The sequence below is a fragment of the Apodemus sylvaticus genome, chromosome 2 (genome assembly GCF_947179515.1).
Source record: "Apodemus sylvaticus chromosome 2, mApoSyl1.1, whole genome shotgun sequence".
Taxonomy (NCBI): domain Eukaryota; kingdom Metazoa; phylum Chordata; class Mammalia; order Rodentia; family Muridae; genus Apodemus; species Apodemus sylvaticus.
The window spans coordinates 31,907,800-31,931,875 of NC_067473.1; the positions used below are offsets into that span (position 1 = coordinate 31,907,800).

Genomic DNA, 24,076 nt, shown 5'->3' on the forward strand with positions numbered 1-24,076 from the left:
GGAGGAATGCAATGTAATTAAATATGAAAGAGAGACAATAAAATAAGAATGTATGGAAAAGCTCAGCAGATATTCATTGGTGAATCAACTGAAGAAGATATTTACAGCCATGTTCTCTAGAACCAGGATCTAGGGTCAATTTGTGAATAGCTCCTATAACATTGGCTTCTGAGACAGCAGAAAATAACAGTAAATTGGTGTTCATGAGCTACAAAATCCACTGTAGCTCACTTGAGGCACATCCTGCTGACTGCACAGGCTACTTAAGCAGGACTGTGAGGACAGCAGGAAGTGCTGGGCCACGGACACTACCTGAGCAGCAGAAAGTGGGACCTCCTGGGACTTATTCAATCCTGGAGGCATGAATTTGCTGAACAGACAGATTCTATGATGTATTTTGTGTTTTTCAAGATACTCTTCTTTGTTCCACAGATTAGTGCATTTACAGACAAGAATGGATACAGAAGCAGTGAAAAGGGCAAACTGTCCTCATAATGATCTTGGAGAAGACTGAGTCATGACCTAAAATGACATCTGGGTCCTGTGTTAGTACAACTTTCTCTTGCTGTAACAGAATGCCTGAGATACACATTTGCAGGAAGAAAGATTTATTTTGGCTCATGGCTGCCAAAGTTTCAGCACATGATTTGCATCTTTTGGAGCCTAAGGCAACAATGAACATGTTGATGGATAGCAAATGGTGGAGCAAGCAGCTCATTTCATGGCAGATGGGTGGCAGAAAGAGAGAGAGGCAGAACAAGACACACCTCTCAAAGGCACACTCACCTATGGCCTACCTCCTCCAGTTCCTCTGGGAACTCATCAGTGAACTTAACCCGTTGATGTGATTAGCACTTTAGGGATCCACTCATCCCTCTCTCAAGAACACTGAGACCTGGGGTCCATGCCTTCAATACACAAACCTTTGGAGAACATTTTATACCCAGACCATAATAAGCCCAACAACACCTAGAAGAAGTGAATGTTATCTTACATGGAAAGGAGGTCTTCACAGCTGTGACTAAGTTAAAGTTTTTCAAACAGGGAGATTATTCAGGATTGTCTGGGTGGGTCCTAAGTGTGATCAGGAGTCTCCTTAAGGAGAAACATTTGAAGAGCACATGGTAGAAACAAAATCATTGAGAAAAAGCAGAGTCCATTGGCTTTACAGATGGAGAAAGATGCTGTGTACAGTTAGAAATGTGGACCTTTTCCTAGAGAAGACTAAGAAACAGATTCCTCTAACTGTCTTCATGTTATCCACATCAGGATTCATCTCATTCTTATGGGCTTCCACAACTATAAGACTGCGAGTTGTAGTCAAGCTGAACTTGTGACAATCTGTTTCAGCCCCACAGGACAACACCACAGAGACTAAGACCATTCCTCATTCTTCTGGCAAAGCAGATCATAACAAGAGCATTCTGTGTTAAATCATCAAGAAGCAACTTAGCTGAAAAGAATTATTTCAAATGCCGTGAAGCTCAGGTTGTGGCCTGGAGTTGAGGAAGCCATGAACAGAACTCAGGCTGTTTTTGCATTTTGCAGGCCAGAGCTCCAAGCATGTTTGTTGGGTAATACAGTTCATCTATGGCATTTCACTCTTTAGGAGAAAAAGCAGTGCTGGGAAAAGTACCCTCACTGCAAGGGGAAGGGATGGCTATTCCATATATTAGCCTCTTCAGTATGACTGGAGACAGTAGAAAAGCTAAGCATCCGTATTTGTGATGGCTTGGTTGTCATGTGTATCCCTTTAACTTGCTTGGTTTCAGGCATCTTCTGTCTTCCATATTGTTACAATGATTCTTACGCCCATATTTAAAAATGAAGCTGTGTTCCATTTTCCAGAGCCCTCTAAGGTGAAGGTAAAAGAAGCCTTGTCTCAGAGGGCAATCTGAGTCTGAGCAGGGAGATATTCCTACTGTGCAATCTGACAATACCCACACATTACCAAGAAATAAGAATGCCTTAGGCTTTGGTTGTTGTGATAAAACACTACTCTAACCAAAAACTTTTCTGTATTTTCTATAATACATCGCCACAAACTCACTAGTTGAATATGACTCAGAGCTAGTCTTTCATGGTTCTGGACCCCTTTACCTCTGAAACAAATGTGGATAACAAAATGGTTCATTCCATTCTACAATGTGTAGTTCATCATGTAGCAAAGACAGGGAAGGAACTTAAAACAGGAACTTGGGGCAGGAGCTGATGCAGAGGCCATGGAGGAATGTTGCTTACTGGCTTGCTCCTCATGGCTTGCTCAGTTTGCTTTCTTATAGGACATACAATGGCCAGCTCAGGGATGGCTCTGCCCATGGTGAATTGGACCCTACCACATAGCCATCCATCAAGAAAAATGCTCACAGACTTGTCCACAGCATCCTCGCAGTGGAGCTTTCCTCGTCTGAGATGAATCTAAGCTGTGTCAAGTTAGCAAAGAGAGAGTGCTTATGGTTTACACTGAGGACAGGAATGGTAGGGAAGCAGAGAGAGAGAGAGAGAGAGAGAGAGAGAGAGAGAGAGAGAGAGAGAACTTATGTACCAAACTGGCCATTCTGTTCTTTAAATTACTTTCAGAGTAAATATCCATACAAAATTATATATTCTGTCTTTTCTTCCTTCCTTTCTTATCACTCTCAAGTTTTAAACATTTTGAAAATAATCTCACACAGGAAAAATAAGGATAATCCAACTATTTTCCATAATCCCTAGATGCAGATTCATCAATTAGCACTATTCCTTCCCCACCACCCCCACATTAATCTGAACAAGGTCACCATGGCTTCCATATTTTCAGTTCACCTGATAATACTTGAATTCTCATCTAACCAGCAGCACTGAAACCAAGAACCTTAAAACTCATCTTCACTTGGCTCCTGGGTACCACTGATTTTTCTCTCCACCTCAATGGCTACTTATTTCAGGGGCCCACTTTTTCTGGGTCTTCTTCCACATAGAACTCTCCAAATGCTCCAGGGTGCTGGTTCCAAACCTACGGTTTCTTCTCTCTATACACTTGTATGCCTCATCTAGCACAAGAATTTAAATGCCACCTATATTGTGAGATAAAACTTGCATATGCTGCCTTCTCCCCTGAAACCAATATTCCTATCCCTAGTTCTTCATGAGGCGCTCCAGGGAATGCTCATCTTTATAGATCAAGAGTTAAGCCTCTAAGTTTTTCTATCCTGGCCACACCCACTCTTCCTTCATCAAAAGATGGCAGCTCCATTCTGTCACTCATCCAGGCTCTCAGTCTTAATATTCCTCGACTCCATTCTCTGTAGCCACATCCAGTCCAGACGCCAGCCACCTGGGAGCACCTCACTCTGATCCAGGACTAAGGTGCTCACAGCTCTCACCTCTCCCTAGCACTTCCGGTTTGCTGCACACTAGTCAAACTGCCACTGATGTTCCTTAAGTGGGCCAGCCATGGAGTCTGTTCCCAAATCTGTAACTAAAGACCTTTCTAATTCCTTCTGCCTTTGGCTTAGATTTCTACTTACAAACTTATAAGCATTGAGGATGAACGACCAGGAACACAAGGAAAATTACAGTGAACATTTCTAGAATGGGAGCATTTTGAGAAAATATAAAATTCTTCCAATGAAAGTCTCTTTCCTATGACGCTTGTTTTAAAAATCGACTCCTTTCATCCCAGCACTTAGGAAGCAAATACAGGTAAATCTCTGTGAGTCTGAGGCTAGCTTCAGAATGTTATTGGTCAGCCAAGGCTACAAGGCTACATAGTGAAACCTTGTCTAAGAAAGAAAAATTGATTGAGTAACCATAACTCTAGCTGGTTACCCTGGGAAACCATTTATTTTGCACAGTAGCTGATATGATTAGTCTCAGTTCACAATCTCATCTGTGAAATACTAAGGTTAAAATTTTAATATCGGTTCCTTTTAATGAAGCTGGCTGAAATGCGGGCCTTGTTTGCAATGAGAAATGATAAATTATAAACATGTGCTCTGACTCTGAAGGAATAGACTCCCTTTACAACATGGGTTCAGTATTATTAATTTGCATCCCTACTTTACATACTGAAATTTGAAATAAACACAACCCATCACTCTATTATCATAGGAAAGCATGTGTGTAGCACACATCTCATATTTAAAAAAAATACTTTTAACAGAATTTTAGAGAATTAGACTATTTGTACTTGTAATTTTCACCATGAGGTGAAAAATGCTAGAAGCAACTCTACTAGGCATTAAGTAAGTATCATGTCATATAGGTATTAAATAAGTATCATGTCAAATGGGAAATGATATGCCACGTTTGGCATTTTCATAAGATCAAGGATCAAGAAATCCAGTTCTATAGGTCAAGTCTCTTTCTTTTTATCTTCATACACACATACATGTATGTGTATGTGCATTATTTATTTATTTGTTTATTTATTGAGAGATGTATGTGGAAATCAGAGAACAACTCATGAAAGTCACTATTCTCCTTCTACTACTCAAGTCCTGGGATCAAGCTGAGGTTGCCAATCTTAGTGGAAAGCACTTTTACCCCCTGAGATATCTTACTGCCCCATTCTATGTTTTGATATTTTCATTTAATGAGAAATGAGTTTTATGTGACAAGCAGTTCTATCTCCAGCACTTAGACCAGTATCTAGTCCATAATAGGCTGATTAATATTTGCTCTGAAAGATGGGTAGAATTAAAGATACAGCAAAAAGGTGTAAGGAGGACTTGGTCCTTTTGTAATGAAAAAGTGCTGTGTACCAGGTATACATTAGGTGTTCTAGATCTAACCATAAAACAAGGAATCTGCTCTCTCAGCATCTTGTGGTTAGGAAGAAAACAAATATTTAGAATATGGGAAGTCCTGTGCTGGGATTATCTGAAGTATCATGGAAATCCAAGCAGAGTACAGATTTAAGGAGATGGAGGCTTCCAAAGGAGGGACTATCTAGCAGGAGCCCTGATAACTGAATGGGAGTTGACCAGGTTATGTAGAGTGCTAAGGGGATCTCCCCAAGAAAATGGATCAGCTTACATAGAGAACTGAGGCCAGGAAACCCACGATCTCACAGGGAACTTAAAGGTTCTCAGTACGACCAGATTGCCTAGAGCTGAGGGAGTGTGAAGACTCAAGTATGGACACCCAGGTCAGATATGTGCCTTGCTGATTTTGGAAGCGGTTTCTCTCATTGAAAATATGAAGTGTACTGCAGAGGGTTTGTTGATGACCAAAAGAAGATAAATACATCTTCATTGCAGGAAAGCCAAACAAGGCATGGAACTCTTGTTAACTGTGTCCTACATCTAGTGATTTCACTGACAATATCTCAGTATTTGATGATCATAAATTGAACAGAGATGTAAAGTTATAGAGTCCAGTTTTGTTCTTAGCAACTGCATATTAAAACACATATTCAGGATAGAAGCTCTGTTTTGTCTTATAGTCCAGATAGAAATTTAGTCCAATGGAACTCAATAGAAGAAAACCCAGTGATAGATATGCAATCTGATTTGTGATCCCATCATCAATTTCCTTGTAATACACTGTTCACTGTTGCACCTTTCAGCTTTTAGGTGTAGGGCATTACATAGAGATCCTTTGCTAAGGAATTATATCGAATAGATCTCAAAATACCATTTGCCATTGCCTGGATTCCTTTACTAGTGTCCCTGCTGTAGTCCTGGCCCTGTGATGGTCTATGTTCAGCAGAGGACCATAGTTCTTTGCAAGAGAAAGTCAGATGGCATCACAAATTTCAAAATGCAAAATGTTCAGAACACATCCAGTGGTTCCCAGCTTCACTGTTCAGGAAAGCCAAAGATCCTACAAGCCTAAGTGACTGCATGTCCCTCCCCATGCTACTACCATAACTTCCTGGATGGCATTTCCATACCTTCTGCTTGGTTTCACACACTCCAAGCACCCTCCTACCTATGGAAATGGCAAAACTCATCTTTCATCCTGGGATAGCTATTCCCAGATCCATCCACTTTACATATCTTCCCATTCTTCCACTCCTCCTTATCTGCCTCTCTCTTTTCTTGTCATAGGAGTTTTCATCTTCAAACATCTTCTCTAACTTCCTTATTTATTGGATTTGTTGCTAACAAGATGCCGTTTCCATAAGGTCCTGAATCTTTCCCACTCTGGTCATGATGCATCAAGAACCTAACGTGGAACCTGGAATGTTATGCATATTCAAAAACATTTATTGAATGACATGCTGAAAGAAAGCTTTGTGTACCTAATCAGGATGAGCCAATGATGTTAGCATCCTTTATTTTAAGCAGAAAGAGGAGTTGACTTTATAATTTATATATAAACTGATTTTTTGATATGAAAAAAAAGAAGCCAATTCTACGCTGAAAAGCATTTTAGCACAGCTGGCCTTATCGCTCTGGTGAAGAGTGTATGTATGCTATCATCTACATATATACATACCAGAAAAGCACAGCAAATACAAAGCTAACTTTATAAAACCACCCTACTAAGGTAGGTTAGGCAGGGAAGATAGATGAAGAGACTGAGGAAGATTAATTTCTTTCTAAAGCTAACATAAAATCTGAACAGGAACTATTACCTCAATTAAATCCATTGTGAATTTTCAAAATCAACACAAGCCACTTGGGGAACTTTGACTAGAGACTAGTATTCCAATAGATGAAAAACCTATTTTCTACATTGAAGGCATAACTTCTTAAGTCAAAGCAGCATTATAAAAGCTCCTATCTGTGCCAATGCAGAAAACTGTAATGAATGTGTAAGCACTGCTCTTTAAATGTCAGCTCTACAAATAGGAATTTGCCCCTTTCCCTAGGCCTAAACTTCCCTCAACAACCACAAAGTCGTGAAAAATCTAAGAAGCCATCCCTCAGTGTCTCATTTCCTTCTAATTAACTAACTTCAGATGGCCTTAAGAAGTTTAAGATTAGCAGGATTGAAAGATAAAGTGACAGGCAACTAACTATTCTCTAATCTACCAATGATAGCCAAAATCTTTATCATTTTCACAAGAATCTTTATGAGTAGGGCCAATCAAGAATTTACTGAATGTATACTCTATGTTTGTTGAACAGAACACCACCAAACATCCAATACCCTCAGGTTTATTCCCAGCAAACAAGGATATTTCTTTTTTAATACAGTCACCGTGATCCTACTTCACTGAAGTGATAGATTCTGTGACCACAACAACTAAACATTCAAGAAAGCTAAATCTTCGTCCAAGAAAATATTCAGTCAATAGGCCATATGTCTACCCAGAAGAGCAAAGTAATTATACAACTAAACACCAGAATACAGAAAAAAAAATTATTTCACATGTTTAGAGCCCTCTAATGACATAATTCAGTAATTTGAGTTACAGTATACATGAGTGACTCATTTTGAGGGTCAAATAGGATAGTTACAAGGGAAATATTGACACTTTGCATGAAACCTCTATATATTCAAGAATTCATTCCTTCATTTATTCATTGAGCAAATATTTATTAGTAACCAACTACATACTGAACACTCTTTTAGGTACTAGGGACTAGAGCACAGATCGAAGGAATACGATCTTTGCTCTCCTGGATTTCCTTTTACTAGAAGAAGACAGGCTATAAACCAAATGAAACAAATAAAATCTTCAGAGGGCGATATCATCATAAAAACAATAAAGCAGGATAATAAAATGACCCTGAATTCTGAGAAGAGAAGAGTGTGTGGTCAGGGATGGTGTTGCTATGGAGACCATTCTTCAGCTAAGGCTTGTATGATAAGGAGTTTGCCATGTCAAATGCCAAGGCAGAAGGAACAACAGAGCAAACACTAGAGAGAAGAGGCGAGTTTGTTTTCAGAACCAGGATGAGAAACGATGCCCTGATCCTGTTGGGTGCAGAGACAGAGAGATGCACAGTCACACAGGCAACAGGACCCACTCAGAAGAGCTTCCTGTTGTTAGCATTGTTTACTTTCTCTTTTGAGAAACGCTCTAGGCTAACAAAGGAAGTATTTTGAGTGAGGAAGTAGTAGTACAGCGTAAATTCTTTCCCAAAACAGATTTTACAAAAAGATTTTTCAGGGAACTGGAAAGCAGACTAGAAAAACATTAGTATACTATGACTTAGAAAGATGAGACAAAAAACATGAAAAGGAATAAGAAGGGTCAACCAACTGAAGTTCTGGAGAGATGAGTAACAGGAGCCCAGGAGAAGAAAGATGTGATGAAAGTATCAAAAGCCATATGTCAGAAAGTCTCCAGAAATAATAACAGATATTAGTCTAAAAATCAAGAATCTATTAAATCTACATCTAAATACACAATCTACAGCTAAACACCAAATTAAAAAAAGACAGAGAGAGAAAACTCCCAAAAAATAAAGAGAAAAAGACAAATTACCATGAAAGAAACAAATAGGTGGTGTCTTGGTCAGGGTCTCTATTCCTGCACAAACATCATGACCAAGAAGCAAGTTGGGGAGGAAAGGGTTTATTGAGCTTACACTTCCACATTGCAGTTCATCACTAAAGGAAGTCAGGACTGGAACTCAAGCAGGTCAGGAAGCAGGAGCTGATGCAGAAGCCAAGGAGGGATGTTCCTTACTGGCTTGCTTCCCCTGGCTTGCTCAGCCTGTTCTCTTATAGAATCCAAGAGCACCAGCCCAAAGGTGGTACCACCCACAAGGGGCCCTCCCCCCCTTGATCACTAATTGAGAAAATGCCCCACTGCTGGATCTCATGGAAGTACTTCCCCAACTGATGCTCCTTTCTCTGTGATAACTCCAACCTGTGTCAAGTTGACACACAAAACCAGCCAGTACAGATGGGTATCTTCTTCAGGACAATAATAAATACTGAATGTCAGAGACAATTCTTTGCCCAGGGGAAAAATGCTATATAGCTACCTAGAATCTATACATGGATAATGTATTTTAAGATGATTACAGAACAAAGGTGTTTTAAAGGAAGATGAGCAGAGAGTTGTGTTGATGGACCTGTTTTTAAAAGGAAACTCTGGGTTGTACTTGAAACAGAAAGAGAGTGGATCCAGCTCTGAAATATAAAATGGACTAAGGAAAACAATAAATCCATGGATCAATCTAAATAAACACTGAGAGTGCTTTTTAAGAAATAAAATCTTGTCTTGAGGAGTTTAAATTGACTAAAACATAAAACAACAGTATCATAGTAGGGGAGGGATTATAGCCTTCTCCCTTACTGCTGAAATTACAAAGTTGGTAAAAGTGCCTTTAGCATTTCATAAGACCGATGTCAATATTTTAATCAAAAGTAAATATTGAACAAAGAGGAGGGGGAATATTGTGTAATTTCCAGATGAGTAAAGTAAAAAAATTGTGATTGTCAAAAATTAACCTCCCTTATTTTTCTTTTTCCCCCTTGTCCCTGCTCCAAGGCTCAAAGGTAGGTTTTAGTGCCTCTGTTTCCCCCTATTGTGATGCCTAGGTCTTTTTGCTTGCCTAGAGTATAGAGACTTTGCTTCCTGCACAGTGATTCATAGTTCCCATCCTAACATCATTAATGCAAGAGAATGCTTCACAAGGTGAAGGAAAGATAATTCTAGGGTTATCTTTCTGGTCTGCCAGCTTGAACCAAGGGTTCTCAATAACAAGTATAAGCATTCCTTTGCTAAAGTTCCTAACGACCTTGACCTGGGACTTATTTCCTCTCTCCTATATTTACATTTCAAATGAGAAACCATATATAGAAAGGCCAACTACTGTGATTTTTATGTTTTGTTTTGTTTTGTTTTTCCAAGACAGGATTTCTCTGTGTAGCCCTGGCTGTCTTGGAACTCACTCTGTAGATCAGCCTGGCCTCAAACTCAGAAATCTGCCTATCTCTGTCTCCCAAGTACTGTAATCTTTTTTTTTTTAATTTTGTTTGATATATTTTTTATTTACATTTCAAATGATTTCCCCTTTTCTGGTTCCCCACTCCCCGAAAGTCACATAAGCCCCCTTCCCTCCCTCTGTTCTCCCACCCATCCCTTCCCACTTCCCTGTTCTGGTTTTATCTTATACTGCTATACTGGGTCTTTCCAGAACTAGGGACCACTCCTCCGTTCTTCTTGTACCTCATTTGAAGTGTGGATTATGTTTTGCATATTCCAGTTTTCCAAGATAATATCCACTTATTAGTGAGTGCATACCATGAATGATCTTTTGAGACTGGGTTACCTCACTTAGTATGATGTTCTCCAGCTCCATCCATTTGCCTAAGAATTTCATGAATTCATTGTTTCTAATGGCTGAATAGTAAGTACTCCATTGTATAGATATACCACATTTTTTTGCATCCATTCTTCTGTTGAGAGATAGCTGTGTTCTTTCCAGCTTCTGACAATTATAAATAGGGCTGCTATGAACATAGTGGAGCACTTATCCTTATTACATGCTGAGGAATCCTCTGGGTATATGCCCAGGAGTGGTATAGCAGGATCTTTCGGAAGTGACATGCCCAGTTTTCTGAGGGACTGCCAGACTGATTTCCAGAGTGGTTGTACTAATTTGCAACCCCACCAGCAGTGGAGGAGTTGCAAACTCTCTTTCTCCACATCCTCACCAACATCTTAAAATGTCTGCAAGGACACTGAAAGTTAACCTAGATTGTGGGCTACTCATCAATTGGTCAGAGAATTTTGTAGTGTGGCAGAGTACAGCCTTCAGCAAGCCAACCCAGAGGATGTTTACAAGCCTTTTAATGTATGTTTGTGGGAGTTTGGCCTTGTTCAAGGTCAGCTTCACCCAAGGCTGGATTCTGCTGTAATTTCTCATAAATCTAGCTACTCTCAAAGGTCACTCATTGCACTTGGGAAGAACAATAGCTTTTTACACTCTTGTTTCTTTTAGTGCTGGATTACCAGGGAAAGAAGGCGTCTGCACGTATCTCACATCTTCAAGTATCAAGTGTTAACATCAAGATGCAAATTAAATTTTGAGTGGTCCATGGAAGTGTTCAGAAAAGCAGCTCTGGGAGAATTCAGGAACACATTAGTTTCCTGACTCTTGGGGCAGTAACACTTAAACAAAAAGATACATGGAACTTGAAGAGCATAATATGGCCCCAGCTCTCACTAGGAGCTCCAATTTCTGCGTGGTAAAGTACCTTGCTAAAAGGAGAAGCAATGGTATACACTAATAAATAACTATTAGGCATTCATGATAGGAGAAAGGTAAATGCCTGTTATCAATTTTTAATAGTGAAATTCATGGGCTATAAAGACAGTAACAGCAGCTAAAAAAAAATGTGTCCATGACACTGCTACACTTGGGTTTGTATGGATGCTATCTGATACAAAAATGAAAGAGATAAATATATAGCATGATTCCTTGACACATTAGACAGACACAAGTAGGTGGACAGAAAGATCAAGGTAAGAGGAGGAGAGAGAAAGGAGTAGTTCCTTCAGTTTACTGCCATTATAAAGTATATACTATTATAGCATGGTGGGGTTTTTAAATACATACCTGCTGAAATTAAATATTTTATATAATTTCTATCTTGTGATCTTATTCCATCTTTTTGGAAACCTTTGGCACTAACACACACATTGTAGAGCTGCTTGTCTCCATGATCAAGCCAACAGTTATTCTGCATTTTTTTGAGTTGGGAAATTCAATAAAATATTGGGTAGGGTGAATATTAACCTTGACAAAAAATACTTTGAGATTTGATTTTTTTCTTTAAGCTCATTGTAGTGTAAAGAGTAATTTGAGGGAAAAAATTAAATGCTGGAGGCTATTGCTTCAGTTTTCACTCCCCAAAACAAGTTTGTTTGACCCATCTGCACCGGATGTGCTTGATCACATGTGGGTAGGAGGTACCTGGGCAGAAAGTATGTCAGGATGGACATTTACCCCTGATTGGATGTAGGTGGGAGGTATGTAAGCAGAAAATAGGTCAGGATGTATGCTTGCCCCTAATTGGACCTGGATTTTAGATTTTGCCTTTTTAAGCCCCTGCAAAATGGGACTCGTGACCATTTTTTTGGAAACCCAGAGATGGACCTGTCAGAGCATCCTCCTAGTCAGTATTTAATTAAAGTTTGTTCAAAATTGACTTTAAATTATGATAGCGTTCTTATTCTTGACTGGTGGGATTACCAATAGTAGATAAGCAAAGTGGCCATGGTCACTGGTTATTGCCCACTGCTTGTTAACAGTATCCGGACAATAACAATGAGCTGGCAGCCATGATTCAGGTCCACGAAGGCGAGAGCACAAAGCTTTCATCCCAGCTCTGATCTGAAGAACTGGCCACTGTGTAGGGCCTGGTGCTTCAGGTCTGAATTTCTAGCACCTGGGAGGTAGAAAAAGAAGGATTCAAAGTTGAAGGCCATCCTTGGCTACACTGGGAGCTCATGGTCAGCCTGGACTACATAAGACTATAGAAAATTTAAAAAAAGAAAAAAGGAAAAGGAAAGAAAGAAAAATAAAGTTAGTTGAGAGAAAAAAAACAAACCACCTAATATCTCAGATTTAGAAAGGAAGAAAGGGAGGGGAGAGGGGAGAGGGGAGAAGGGAGAAGAGGTGGAGCAGAGTCATCCTGTTTCCTTATTGGTTGGACAGGATAAAAAGGATTTCACTCAAAAGGACAAGTAAGTGTGAGCTAGCAAGTGAGAAACACCAATAGTCCATAGCCAAGCCCACTGAACACCACCCTCAGCCTGTGATGTTAGAACACTACATCTCTGATTACTGGGATCAATTCTTAGGCCCTTCCTCACTTGCAAGATGTGTTTTGGTAGGTAGGATGCCCAAATACTGAGCTATGGAAATACTGCAACGTCATCTGGTTTCCATCTGTCATGACTTAACTACTTCGCAGAAACTATTCTCAAACATTTAACCCACCTCAGTCTCCTCAGTGCTATGATTACAGGTATGTAGCAGACAGAAAGTACTGTGCAAGCTGCCGAGAGAGGTTAGCAACTAATAGTCCTACCTAGATGAGATGCTCATGAACCACAATGGCCAGCATGGCAAGCTATCTGCAAGGGTCCAGGAAGTAGCACTCACATGTTAGTGATAACCAGCAGCTGTGAAATCAGACTTAAGGCCTCCTCAGCAGGAGGGAAATCATGCCTCATACTAGAAACCGGGCCAGCTTCCAAGGGCCAGTGAGGTCATGGATTTTTAAAGAGAATCTATTACTGTCTCTTTGCTACATCATCATAAATCCTAACTACATTCACAATCTTATACCTAAGGGGGTATGTGTGGCTACCACACTTCATGGAAGACTTTCTTTTTGGCAAATGAAGATTAACATAAAAAAACCACTGGATACAATGAGGAGATCATGGGGTCTCAGTGCCAGTGTGTGCATCTATAGCATAGCTCTTTTATCTGAGGCTCAGGGAACACTTCCAAAGATGGGGCAGCATGATTTTAAAAGCTGAACACCAGGAAGTCTACTATGAAAGAGTTTCTCACAGAAATGACTAAACAACACTGGAACAATGCCAATATTAACAGACATACTCACAAAGAAGGGGGAAGTCTCTTGGGGTCCCACACGTTGACAAGGATATACAAGCAACTAAGGGCATCTAAAGGAGAGGTAGTCTCTCCTAGGCATGAGCCCCCTAATGTGTTACCTATTACAAAGTGATCAGCCCTGAAATTGTATCAATATACATATAAACAATAAAAATAGATTCAGGTTTTATTTATGTATATGTTCATACGTACACATGCACGCATGTATATATACACATGTTAAAAGAATGCAAAGGCTATTAATTGGAAAGTAGGGGCATGAAAGGAGTTGTCCTGAGGGGATGGAGGGAGGAAAAGGAAGGAGAAGCTGATATAATTTACTTTAACTAAAACGTAATAAACTCTAGAGTGTAAATAAATAAATACACTCTAAAAAGAGAATCTGAGGGTTATATGAATAGTCATTTCAATGTAATTGATACAAATCGACAGAAATGCACCTAGAAAATCACATGAACTTTAAACACAGAATCTATATGTTTAGACCTGAGTTCCTGAACCAGATATGTCAAACAGAAATAGCTGTTCATTTCTTCCGGGTACTGCTGCACTGGTCCTCACAAGCTAAGCAGCTCTGTCCATTACCACAGACATGCTGGGCTCACAAACAGTTAAAGAGTGCACACTTTTCTGAGTTCCCACGTGGGCTTAACCACTGACTCCCCTTTGTCTCCCACGGGCTCTTTGTACCAACTCTACCCTCTCCTCCCCTAATGTTAGCTCTAGACACTTCCCAGGACTTCAAAAACAGCTCTGCGCTTCCAGAGAACAGCTTTGGTGCTTTGCAAGAGGCAAGTGAGGCCTATCTGGTTGGCCTTTTCAAAGATACCGACCCGTGTGCTAACCATGCCAAACGTGTAACAATTATGCCAAAAGATGTCCAGCTAACACACTGCACATTCAAAGAACATGCTTAGTAGTCCACTATGAGGGGAAATATTTCATTCTCAAACTAATTTTTTTTCCTCTTCTTCCTGTTATCAGTAGTTCTGAATGTTAGATATTTTCCCCATGGATGTCAAAGGCATCTAAATATATGATTGCAAGTAGAAACATAGGGGACAGAATCAGGTATTGGCAGTTTCACTGCGTTCATTTGTGTGTGAATTTTTAATATAAATGCAAGATGTAAAGCATTAATGTAAGCAAAATGTTTCAACAGTTCAATTGTATAACAATTATAAATAAACCTGTTAACATTTTCTGAACAATGCATTTGGTTTTTTTTTTTAAATAAGTAATTTCTTATTGATGGCAACTAAATGGTGTTTGTAGCATTTTTATCATACAGTAGATTCCATCCATTCACTATACTTTTCTGAGTTGTCCTACATGCAAATACGTGTTTTTAATGTTGTCTGTCTTCTGTGCTGTTCCTGTAAGTTTGCTATTAAAATACATTAAACTGTGAAAAAAAGAAAGAAAATGGCTACACTGTGTTTGATGGTCATATCAGTACTTCTCCAAACCTTTGGTTATTTTTCATTTTGGTGCACAATTGAGCTACTTTTCCCTGCTTGGCTTGCAAGTAATTCAGCTGTGTAACTGCAACAGCAACAGCAAGAGAGAGAGCAGAGATAATATGTATCACATCCTGGCCAGAATGACCAGGAAGTAAGTCCTTTGCGCATTCTCTCTTTGAGTCTGCAGGGAGTTAGTGATAAAAAAGACCAGTCAACACCAGTGGGGCAGTCAGAGTGGAAGATAACATCCCCTGACACCCTTCTTGGAGGAAAATTGCCCCCTAGCCATAAACCCCACACTGGACTGTTATGTGAGATATTGTACATTTTGGGATCAACAAAGCACCGAGCCCAGTGTAAAGTAGCATAACCGATATATTATATTTAAGGAAACTAAATCATGTGACTGCTAGAGTTCCAAACCTTTCTCCTAGAAAATGCAATTTACTTGACAAAAAGGGAAAGGAAGCAGGAAGAGATATACATGCATAATTGTAGCTAATCACAATGTTATATATAAACATGTATATATACACATGTACTTTTTTGTATGTAATATATATAATATATATGATATATACATATTGCATACAAACAAGTACATAGATATTTGAGAGGGTGCAAACAAATACATTATCCCTCTAATGGTGTTTCATTTCAAATATACCTCACAGCAAGTCTAGGAGACAGTACTATTATCACCCACATTATTTAAATAAGGAAATTAAAGCATAATGCATAATATTCAGGAAGTAGAAAAAGCAAATTCAAAGGTTTTTTATTCCTTTGCTCAAGTTGGTTGAGTATCCATCCCTGTTGACTGAGTTCCCCTTCATTTACAGGCCCTAGATGTCTGAGAGGGTGTTCAGTTAGTCTGGGGACAGTGTAAGTACTATAACAATTACTGTTGGTCATCACTACAGACACCAGGGCCTCTGACAGGCAGCAGTCACCAAATTTTCCAACATGTGTCTGAAGTAACATATCAACACTGATAATAAACTTGCCAGACCTGAAAGCCAGCCCAATCCCAGTACATGGAAAGTCCATCGGCTGGGCTAGATCAGTCCTGCCAAGGTCTAAATGAAGAGCTGAAGCTAGTGGCAGAGAGGGACATTCTCTCCGAGAACAAATAAACATGTAGAAAAAGCCATGGCAGAACTCAGTGTGCAAACATACTACAGAAATGCTTAAAAATTAGGAAGCACTTCCAGGTATCAATTTACATAAAGACTTCCCAGGACCCTGAGACAGATTCAAGAAAAGACCAACTCTTGAGTCAAATGAAGAGCTTGAGCGAGCCACCTCTGTTTGTTGCTTGATTGGCCCTCTGAACTGGAACATCTCATCACCACATGACATGGACTACCTGACTAACAAGCCAACATTCCAGCACCATAGTAAGGCTGAAGTAGACCTTCAGTGATCACATCCTTGGTCCTATCTTCCCCGTGCATGAGAGGCCACCATCAAGACCTTTAGGCAAGTATAACAAAAGGTACAAGTGTCACGGACCCAGACATTCTTTAGAAAAATGAAAGAACTCATCAATAAATGATCATGAAGAGGAAATTTCTGGTTTCTTCGGAGACTCAGTTGTGTCATATGATGTTTTCTGGAAAATGTCTTATGAGAGGATATTTTCACTGAAGCAGACACATGGAAGATGTTTTGCTAAGAACAGACATGTCTTGTTTTCTGGAAGCATCCTGGAAAGGGGGCCCATGATGCTTTGCTGGAGTCGATGCTTGAGTAAACATGTGATGTTTGCAAAGGGTTATGATATACCCCAACAGATAGTGAATAAAGCTGTATGGTATTGGTTTTGCCTTGCTATTCTTTGCTGGTTATCACTGGTCTTTGCTGATGCTGGTTTTTACTGACAGTGATGTGTTATATTGGTTCACCTTGCTACTCATTGCTGGTCATCATTTGTTATGACTTCATAGAGGAAAAACTCCACCAAAAAGCTTATGTTGTTCTGGTGGCTTCTTGCCATTTAAGCAGACTTGGGCTGTTAGGCAGAACCTTGAGGTTTCCTCTGGATAGAACTGCCATTGCTGATTTGTAAATGAAGTTTGTGAATAGATTGAGCTGATGATGATGATTCATGTAAACTAAACTGCTGATATACTGACAACACAGATTGTATTTGCTCTAAAAAAAACTATTTCTAAACAGGTCCACATCCTCCTTCATTAATTTTTCATTTCTACTACCTTGGGTATGTAGGCCAAGAGTGGACTAAAGGGGAAGTTAAAACATTTAAATACCCTTATTAAAAACAGGTTTTAAAAAAGATAAACCTCAGGTCATAAAACTAAGATTTCACTTATTATGTAGTCTTAAAATGCCAACTCTGACTTTGAGGTCTTTCCCTTTTGTCAAGACAGTCTAACTGTGGGCCAGGAAAATGAGGAAGGAGTGCCCAGCTGCTCATTGGAAGCTAGGCAACAACACGTCTAAGGCAGCTTCATGAGTCAGCCTTGCAAGCAGCATCAGGTCACGGTGCCAAGTGGAGGAAGATCACCTCATCTTGTTACCCATAGGATTTTATATGGAATGTGGCATTTGGGGTTGGGATTCCATCCATGTCATGCCAGGCCCTGTGACCTACTTTCACTCAGGGTAGATGTGAACACGGCATGACCTGCAGGGCTTAAGACAAGGCCCACAGCCAGATGAGTCATGGTTTGTGAGAAGATTATTTATATGCAATCCAAGGTGCTCCAGGATGAATACAGGAAGTACATCCCAGATAATAGAAGGAAGAAAACTGACACTGGACTTAGAAATGAAGGAGATGGGCTCATAGCACATGTGAACTGACCTCAAGGTGGTGGTAAGACCAGGGTCTCTCGTATATTTATATCTTTTTCTCATCTTTAAACCATTTTTATTCTATGTTTATGGGTGCTCTCCAGCTGCATGCCTGTATATCTCGTGCCCACAGAGGCCTGGCCTGTTGGATCCCTTGGAACTGGAGTTACAGACAGTTATAAGCTCCTATGTGGGTGCTGAGAATCAAAACCAGCTCCTCTGGAAGAACTGCCACTGCTCTGAACTGTTGAGCCATCTCTCCAGCCCCATATTACTTTAAGGAAATTCTTACAAAAACTTCCATAGAACATTACCACCATTCAAATGTAGAATTTAAGTACGGGGTAGCAGAGTGATGTCATTTCTGAACAAGCAGAGTTCCACTCTATTTTCCTGTGCTCATGTGTTATCAGTGGCCTGCTAGCCTATCTGCTTAGCAACTCTGCCTGGCAGATGAACCACTGTCATGTAAACTTTAGATACTGTGTTTGGACTGGAAGATTTAACAGCAGTTCAGTGACTTTTGCTCTAGATTTAGCTCCCTCTACAAGGAACTATGTGGTTTAAAAGTCTAAAGTAATTATCTTAGGTGCCTTCTACCTCCTATTTACTAAGTTGTACTATTTTAAAAGAGTTTGTTTAAAACTTAAATTTAGGATGAAGTTCAGTTATCCAGAGTTATAGACTATCACTCTCTTTCACAGGGTAATAAATGTATACTGATTTATTGCAGGAAGAACAATAGATAAGTCATGTGGCACAGCTTACAAAATAACTCCACATATTAGAAATAGAAAAGAAATTATTTAAAATTCCGTAGTAATTAATATGTAGTTACTAGAACTTTTCTACTTAGATAAAAGGAAACTTTTAATTTCTCCTTGTTAAATAAACTTATTACTCCTGAGCAAAAACAAAGTAAAAAGCAGCTGTCTATGAATTCCACTAACAAAGGCCTTGGACCAAAAGTGGAAAATATTCCCTCTGGCTGCTTGGGAGAACAACTTGGAGGGCTTAGCAAGTTCTCAAGCCCTATTTTGGAGTTTACATTTTATGCGGGGGTACCAAGATTACCCAAAGACTTCTAATGTTTGCACTGCAAGTTAGGACTAGCAACTCCTGCCCATCCAACCACTATGCTCCATTCTCTGTGTCTCCACATCCCACCAGAGCCCCACCTTAATGCTCTGCCTCCCCCATGTCCTATCTCTAGGACTGTAAGGAGAGCCCTCATGTGAATAGGGTGAGAAAGCTACAAGGGAGACAGAGAACATATTGATTGATAGGCACAAAGTCTCCGTCAGCCCACACCCCAGCCATCATCAAACCACTGGACCATTCAGTGCTTCACTAAGCAATGTATATAATGGTCAATGTTTATGAATAGACGGTACTTGTACCATTTCTATACTTCTGGAAATTCTCTCTAAATCCCAGATGTGATTTGAACTGGGACACTCTCACTAAATCTATATTTTGTAATGAAGCCATGTGTTCTCTTCTTCATCACCCTACTGACTTGAGAGATGATTCCAGTACAATCAAATTCACTTACCTTAATTCCTTGTGATCCATAGCCAGGCGGCCCAGGAGGGCCAGGCAGGCCCTTTTGTCCAGTATCACCCTGTGAAAAGAGGAAGAGAAAATGACAACAAAGTATGTACAGTGTAGGAAAAAAATGGAGCTATCACTGCTCTTAGCTTCCTTCTTAAACTTAGGATCCTCATGCTACAGCACAGTTCCATTTCCATTGTGACTGTGTTCTAAATATTCCTAGGCCATTTGAAATGATGCAAACAAACTTTTACATATAACCTAAGAATAGGTAAAGAGGCAAAGAAGAACAGCTTGAAAGAAATGGAAGAAGAGGCCAGGGACTTCTGCTTGGCAAATCTAGATGTTCCCACCCAGCCTGCCCATGCCAAAGATCACTTAATGCCAGATCCTGTTTAAGGCAGATGCTGTTCCCCTTAATATGGTAGCCAGTTCACTGGGAATACTGTTAGAGTCTGGAAGAGCTGGTGAATGGTCAGTTCCTAAAGTGCTTGTCTGTGACAAAAGTCAGCATATTTATGGGTTTTTTTTTTTTAAAGGTTGCTATGAAGCAATGGTACATGGTATTGAAGGCATAAGAATATGAACAAGTCAGTGCTAGAATTTTTCCTGTTTTGTATGAATTCCCAAATCATACAACATATCCTCATTATACGGTGGTCCTCTACTCCCAGATCCTCCCTGCCTAATGATAGAAAATACGAAACAAGTTCAGCATTTCCAGGTGTGTCTTCACTTACTGAGGAAAGACTTATGAGATGAGATAAGATTGGAAAACAGTATGTTCTGCCCAGCGGAGACCTCCACTCATGTTCACTCCGCCATATGGCATCTAGTGGTGGGAGTACATGGTGAAGAATATGCAACTAGGCAACTGTCACACTGTATAAGCATCAGTGTCTGCACAAAGCTAAGGCGTAGGGCATCACGTGTTGTAACCTTCAAATCTGCAGCTAACTGAAGTTTTGTCCCGACTGTATTAAAGCTCTCAAAAGTTCCATGATAAAGCAGTGAACCTTTGCCTATCCCAAAAGATCCTAAATCAACCCTAAACAGAACATGCTTTGAAGATAGGGAATTAAGGGGGCTGAAGAGATGGCTCAATGGTTAAAAGAACTGACTGCTGCTCTTCCAGAGGTCCTGAGTTCAATTCCCAGTAACCACATGGTGGCTCATAACCATCTAAATGGGATCTGATGCCCTCTTCTGGTGTGTCTGAATAGAGCAACAATATACTCTAAATAAGTCAGGGTTGTTTTTTTCTTGCCACTATGAGGAAGCTGTATTTTTCTCAAATTATAAGGATGTTTTCTCATCACTAAAGTGTTTTAAAACTAAAAATAAAGATAAGAGTAGAGAAGAAAAATGGAGGTAACTTCCCACTGATAGTGACTACTGTCATCTTACAGGGATCTTCATCCACATACAGTGACCCATGATTTTCAAAACTAGTCTGCTGCCAAATCTACTCAAGGAAGGCAAAGAAATAAACTAAGCATCCATGTGAGGCTGAGATCCTCAGTAAATCTCTTGGCTCAAGAAGTCTTTCCTCCCTCCTCTCTAATAAATTCACATGAATTTTGGGTGTGTCTAGACTTATCTAAAAAAAAATCAGAATTTGTAGTGCGTGGCTCATCGGCACCTTTTCCCCCACAAACATGATTTAAACTTCATTTGTTTTATTGAACAAATAAAAATATATTTCTTGAATAACTGAATGAATAATTAGAACAGTGTCACAAACTCAGCACTGCTGACATGCTGATAGAATTAAAGCTGTCCTGGTCAGCTGGAAGTTGTTTACCAGCACATCTGAACTCAGTTAATGCCACTTGCATCTTCTGTTGATGCTCAGATGTCCCTAGTTGTGATAGTCTTGAAACACTTCCACTAGGGGCTTTGGAAGTGTGACAAAATCCCCTCAGTGAGAAAACTGGGTCAGAAGAATTCAAGAATTTGTAAATACCAAGCTAGACGAGATTCGTAAGTGAAATCTTACTATCTACATAGAAATAAAGGCAATGGGCACTGAAAGAAACCCCTGTCACCTTGTCTGGGCACAATGAAGCTCTTGACCTTTATACCACAGTCTGACAGAGTGGCCAAAGACATACAGAACATACATCAGCCAGTGTCCTGTTCAAAGGCCACCAAAAACAACTCTAGCCAAACAGAGATAAGTTTCTTTTCTTTCAAGGTAGGGTATCTCTATGTAATTCAGGCTGGACTCAAACCCATTATGTAGCCTAGGTAGACCTTGAATTTGTAATATTTCTGCCTCTGCCTTCCAAGTTCTGGGCCTGGAGTTCTATACCACCATGTCCAGCTGTGATCTGCTTCATAACAAAATAGCACAGCTCCCGAGAAACCTGAAGAGATTTAGAGCACTTTGCAGCAATGTTGAGAGAAGCTGACTTTCTGATTTCACAAGGGAAGTAAATGTTTTAAAGATATGGCAGCTTACATGTGATAAAAAAAAAAGTTTTCATCAATAATCCAGGAAAGAATAAGTTGACAACAAATGCAGGTTTCATATGAAGTAGCTGTTTACTGGTATAGTGCTAAAGCTTACCTGTCCCACCTCAGACATGCTTGGGATGACAAGTGTTTCAGAATTGACATTTTATACATTTTGGAATACTTGTTTGTATATAATGACTTCCTCTGGAGACAGGATGCCTGTAAACACAGAATGCGTCTGTGTTTCCCATGCACCTTTTCTGGAAGCCCCGAATGCACCAGGATTTGATGGTCACTCATTACAAGGAATCAGCTCTGGCTGTGCCACTTGTATTCATGCTGTGATTAAAAGATTCTAAATTTGGAGCATTTCTTTTTCAGAGTTTTCCAGTTACGAATGTCCCAGCTGGTGCCTGGTGCCCGCTCACACCTGATGACTCACCTTTGGTCCTTGGGTTCCTATTCCCCGAGGCCCAGAGGGACCTGGAGGGCCTCTGACCCCTGGTTCTCCCTGAAAAGACATAACGAGTGACAAGTTACCAATTTGCAAAACACCTTATAGTATATATCTTTTCCTGTTGAATATACATTTTCAAAGAATAGATACAAAATTTTGAATCCCTTGAATTTTATTAAGATATTCACTGAGCCCTTTCCACCCGAGTCACTTTGCAGTTTCAACAATATGCGTTCTCTTTACTTCCTTCTCGGCACTAACACACTCTTTCCTGATAAAGGTTCCATTTCAAGTCAATCCAGTTAATTAGCTTCCTGGCAGCATTCCTGTGTGCTTCTGTCAGAGCTTGCGTCTCTCAAGTTTGAAAAAGTAATTACTGTGTTTTTGAACAGAGGAGGAAAGGAAATATAAAGATAAAAAGTGACCATAAAGAGCTATGTCCACATCCTGAACGAGCTACTCCTGTTATTGCAAGCAACTAAAACTGTACTATTTGACTTGAGGGCTGACTCTGATACTTGGGCCACAGAGTGATTATGAGCACAGGGAATTTTCTGTTTCTCCAAGGTGTGACCACATTAAGGTAGGCCGAGCCCTGTAGTTAGACCTTTCTGAGATGGCAGAGTTAAAGACATGAATAAAACCCTCTTCATCCTTCCATTTAATGCTAGAATATGCTAGGATTATGCCAAGTTAATGTGAGGATTGCTGAGGGCTGACATCATGTAATACCCACAACAATCTTCTAATTACCATGCTGACTTGTTTACGTGATTTTTCTGAACTTCAGCAAACTCACCAGAGAGGTGAAAATTAATATCTACACTTTGTGGAGATAGGGAATGAAGTGAGGGATTGATTCATAAGGCCTCCCATGGGGCACACACTCGGTAAATGTCAGTTCACTACACACCTGCTCTAATTAAAGAGGAAACAACCAAAGCTTGCCAAGTCTGCACAGCCACTAAGAAGAGGTTGGGCTTAGCGCCCTGGAAAAGCAGTAATCCTGAAGAGCTATGGCAACCTCTTGGGCAAACAGCTCAGCAGTTTCTCTTATAACCCAACATGTATTTACCACCTGACCTGGTGATTTCCTTGCCAAGCATACATCTGATAAAAATAAGAGTGTGTAACACCCAATGTCCTGCTTATGCGACTCCTCATCAGAATTATTCATAATAGCTCAAAACCAGAAAGAAGCCAAGGACCATTGTCTGGAAGAGGAATAGACAAAATCCTGCAAGAAACAAACTGCGGATTCATGCTATAATATGGATGCACTCAGAAACGCTGCTCTTCTCCACAGACACTGGCACACTGTAAGTCGCCATTGATGGGATGTCCAAAGAAAATAAATCCATAGAAACACAAATAGATGAGTAGTTGCCTGAGGCCAGGATTAAGGACATGAATTGATTATAATTAAGCTTGGAGGATCCTACAGAGGTAAGGAAATGTTCTAAAGCTGATTTATGAAGACAGTTGTATTACTTGATAAACTGGTAAAATATCACTGGATACCCAAATGGAGGGGCCAGAGAGATGGTCCAGCAGTTAAGTCACTAATTGGTCTTTTAGAGGAGCCAGCATCAGTTTAGTTGCCAGCATCAACATAGCAACTCACACCTGTCTGTAACTTCTGTTCCAGGGCATCTGACACCCTCTTCTGGCCTCTGGAAGCACCAGGCAAACATATGATACACTATATATATATAAAGTGCTAAAAGTTTTCTTTTTAAAAGAAGATTCAGAATCAAGCTTTGGGGTTGTATGTCCCAAGATCTTTGTCTTTCTAAAATTATAATATAATTAAAATAATCTGAATAACTTTT

General features: G+C 39.9%; 1 protein-coding gene across 1 annotated transcript in view; it reads right to left on the reverse strand.

Moving 5' to 3' along the window:
- The window catches only part of Col28a1 (collagen type XXVIII alpha 1 chain), a 175,086-nt gene that overhangs the window by 47,225 nt on the left and 103,785 nt on the right, over positions 1 to 24,076 (reverse strand). The window contains exons 26-27 of the mRNA XM_052173229.1: positions 22,230 to 22,298; positions 19,329 to 19,397 (exon numbers count right to left, since the gene is read on the reverse strand). Coding sequence (XP_052029189.1) covers positions 19,329 to 19,397; positions 22,230 to 22,298 — 138 coding nt within the window. The remainder of the gene's footprint in view (positions 1 to 19,328; positions 19,398 to 22,229; positions 22,299 to 24,076) is intronic.